The 3,088-nt window shown below is 41.5% G+C and overlaps 1 protein-coding gene across 1 annotated transcript in view; it reads right to left on the bottom strand.

Annotated features, from left to right (window-relative positions):
- The window catches only part of COL4A4 (collagen type IV alpha 4 chain), a 143,303-nt gene that overhangs the window by 93,756 nt on the left and 46,459 nt on the right, over positions 1-3,088 (bottom strand). The window contains exons 7-10 of the mRNA XM_042783095.1: positions 2,696-2,731; positions 2,133-2,195; positions 1,750-1,785; positions 620-661 (exon numbers count right to left, since the gene is read on the bottom strand). Coding sequence (XP_042639029.1) covers positions 620-661; positions 1,750-1,785; positions 2,133-2,195; positions 2,696-2,731 — 177 coding nt within the window. The remainder of the gene's footprint in view (positions 1-619; positions 662-1,749; positions 1,786-2,132; positions 2,196-2,695; positions 2,732-3,088) is intronic.

The following is a 3,088-nucleotide window of genomic DNA, read 5'->3' as shown; positions in this document are numbered from 1 at the left end:
ACTTTACCAAGCATGACATCCTTCTCCTTAATTAGAAGGTAGTTATTTGGTACCTTTCTGAATATTATTGTTGTTATTCTACAGAAGAACATCCTCCCTCTCATTTCAAAGCAAAAAACAGTTTGTTGGGCAGGTCACCTGCGTTTGTAAACCAAGTCTTTACTAACCATGTCACTTCTAGGCAAAGTCCTTCAAATTCATATCAGTTTTCTATTTTCCTCGAAGTCCCTAAGCATCACTTCCTTACCTGTGAAATGGGATTTATAACATCACCTTCCTCTAAGTATTATTTTATTCAATAAATAAAAGGCTTACTACACATGAAATGCTTACAGTGTTGATCAGAACAAAGTAAATGTTCAGGCATATAATTTCAAATCACTTGACCTACAGTTTATTTTTTTTCTAGTTGTTCAAACCATGAGTGCTTTTGATAAATAGGAGGCTGGAAAAGTGAAGAATGTTTCCAAAAACATTTTTTAATGAAATAAATAAATGAAGCCAAGAATTCAGTCATAAAACTGGGCGGTGACTAGGAAATGAGCACACGTTAATAATCAGAAGCATGGTGGGGCACACACATTCCAACGTCTGCTCCCCCTGCCAGGGAGCTTCTTACCGGGGATCCCTTCTGCCCCTTGACTCCCACGCCAGGATTACCCTGAAAAGGAAAAGAAAAAGAAAAGATCTACAAACTGCTTTTAATTTTAAAAAGAAATTAAAAGCAAGTAAAGCTGGTGGCTAAGCAACTTATTGAAGAGTATCTAGTAACTCATTCATCAGCATTTAGTTTAACAGAGACATCAAAATATCTCACTTATTACATAGAACTGAAAGATGTATTTTGAGCTTTGTCCTTGTTAGGCGATGTTGAGTCAGCTCTGACTCATAGTGACCCTCTGTACAACAGAACGAAACACGGCCTGGTCCTGAGCCATCCTCACAATCCTTGCTGTGCTTGAGCCCATCACTGCAGCCATCTCATTGAGGGCCTTCCCCTTCTGTGTTGACCCTCTACCAACCATGATACCTTCTCCAGGGCAGGGACTGGCCCCTTCTGACAACATGACCAAAGCAGGTGAGACAAAGTCTGGCCATTCTCGCTTCTAAGGAGCATTCCAGCTTCACTTCCTCCAGGATAGATGTGCTCATTCTTCTGGCAGTCCATGGTATCTTCAGTATTCCTCACCAACACCACAATTCAAAGGCATCAGCTCTTCTTTGGTCTTCCTCATTCATTGTCCAGTTTTCTTTCACATGCATATGAGATGATTGAAAATACTATAGCTTGAGTTAGGCACATCTTAATTTTCAAAGTCATATCTTTGCTCCTTAATACTTTAAAGAGGTCTTTTGCAAAAGATTTGCCAATGCAATACAACATCTAATTTCTTCTATGGGTGTTGATTGTGGGTTCAAATAAAATGAAATCCTTGACAACTTCAATCTGATCTCCATTTATCATGATGTTGCTTATTGGTCCATTTTGAGCATTAGTAGCAGGAAAACCAACCCATGAAAGGAATCCTGCCACTAGCCACAAGTTACAAAGAGAAAAATTAATTACAAGTTGATTAACAAGCAAAATTGTTTTCAATTTCTATCTTGTAGAAGGGGAGATGAAGATGGGCAAAATAGTAAACATTTTATGAAGTCTACAAAGAGGAAAGCTCTGACTCTAACAATACGAGGCATCAGTTATTCAGTGAAGCTGGGCTCTATCTAGGTGTCTTCCTCTTGGCTGCCTACCTTCAAACCTGGGCTCCCACGATGGCCAGGAGGTCCCTAAATCAATGGTGAACAAACACAAGTCAGTGACCAGTCACAGAAACAAGAATGTTTCTTCATTGGCTGACCCAAGTTCTTATTGGGGAAATCTTTCATTTTAAAGCACACAAAATGCCCTTTCTATTACAGATGGTCTGTTCAGTATTAATGAACATAATGTTGATAGCTGACCCCAGGAGACCTGTGCTTTAAATTGGACTTCAAGCGAAAATGGTGGGCTTGTACTGATTCATCCAGTTATAATTTCTCAAAGAGCCCCCTTGTGCCCAACCCAAAACTACAAAGTTGCTTTTTGACTCTATTTCAATGTCAACTCTGAGTATTGGAGGGACCATTGTACTTACTGCTAATCCTGGCTCTCCCGGATAGCCCATTGGGCCTGCAGGTCCACTCGCTCCCCTAGATCCCTAAACATGGGAAAAATCAGTGCGTTTGTTACCAAAAATTGTAACCAGGCATCATATAGCAAGAGCTTTATGTAATACCAGTGAAGAAAAGCCAAAACCAGGAGCCGTCACATGGACTCTGATTCATGGTGGCTCCATGTGGGTAGGAGCAGAACTGTGCTCTTTGGGGCTTTCGGTGGCTGGTTTTTCAAAAGTAGATCACAAGGATTTTCCCCAAAGCACCTCTGGGTGGAGTCACACCTACAACCAAATGATTCAGAACCAGCTTCATGGCTATGAGGACTGTGTAGACACACAAGGCCCCATGCTTGGAAGGGCTCCACACTTGGTTTAATGCTCTGCTGCCACCATCTTGAAATCCTTAATACTTTAAACAAAGGACACACATTTTCATCTTGCTCTGGGCCCTACATATTATGTAGCTGGTCCTGCCAGGATTAAAACATTAGACTATTATTGGGGGAGCACACGAAAGCATGTGATATGCTCAGGAGACTTACTGGGAAGCCGGGAGGTCCTGGGTCCCCTCTGTCGCCCTGCAATAATAACATATGTTACTTTATAAGATCAACACAGTTTCCCCAAACTGGAAATTATGCAAACAGAGAAATATGCAGAGGAATCATTTGGATTGGTCTAATGGTGGTGTTTGTTCAGTTTTTCAGTGTTGAGAAGACACAGTGGGGCTCTTTGGAAGTGATTTACTCTCCATTCTTAGCCCTGAAGTCTACCGCTTGCTACCAAAGGCAGAGAAAGGGAGCTGACGTAGTGGTAACATGGAATCAAGATGAGATTCCATCTGCCAGTTAAAAATGCTCCAGAGGCTCAGTTCAACGGGCCATTTCTTCACAGTTCACTGTCTCTGGTCGACTTCTCAGACCTCAGCTTGCCTT

This window comes from Orycteropus afer, unplaced genomic scaffold (genome assembly GCF_000298275.1).
Source record: "Orycteropus afer afer isolate SDZICR_OR568_19922 unplaced genomic scaffold, OryAfe1.0 scaffold00002, whole genome shotgun sequence".
NCBI lineage: Eukaryota > Metazoa > Chordata > Mammalia > Tubulidentata > Orycteropodidae > Orycteropus > Orycteropus afer.
This window is presented reverse-complemented; position numbering and strand designations above follow the sequence as displayed.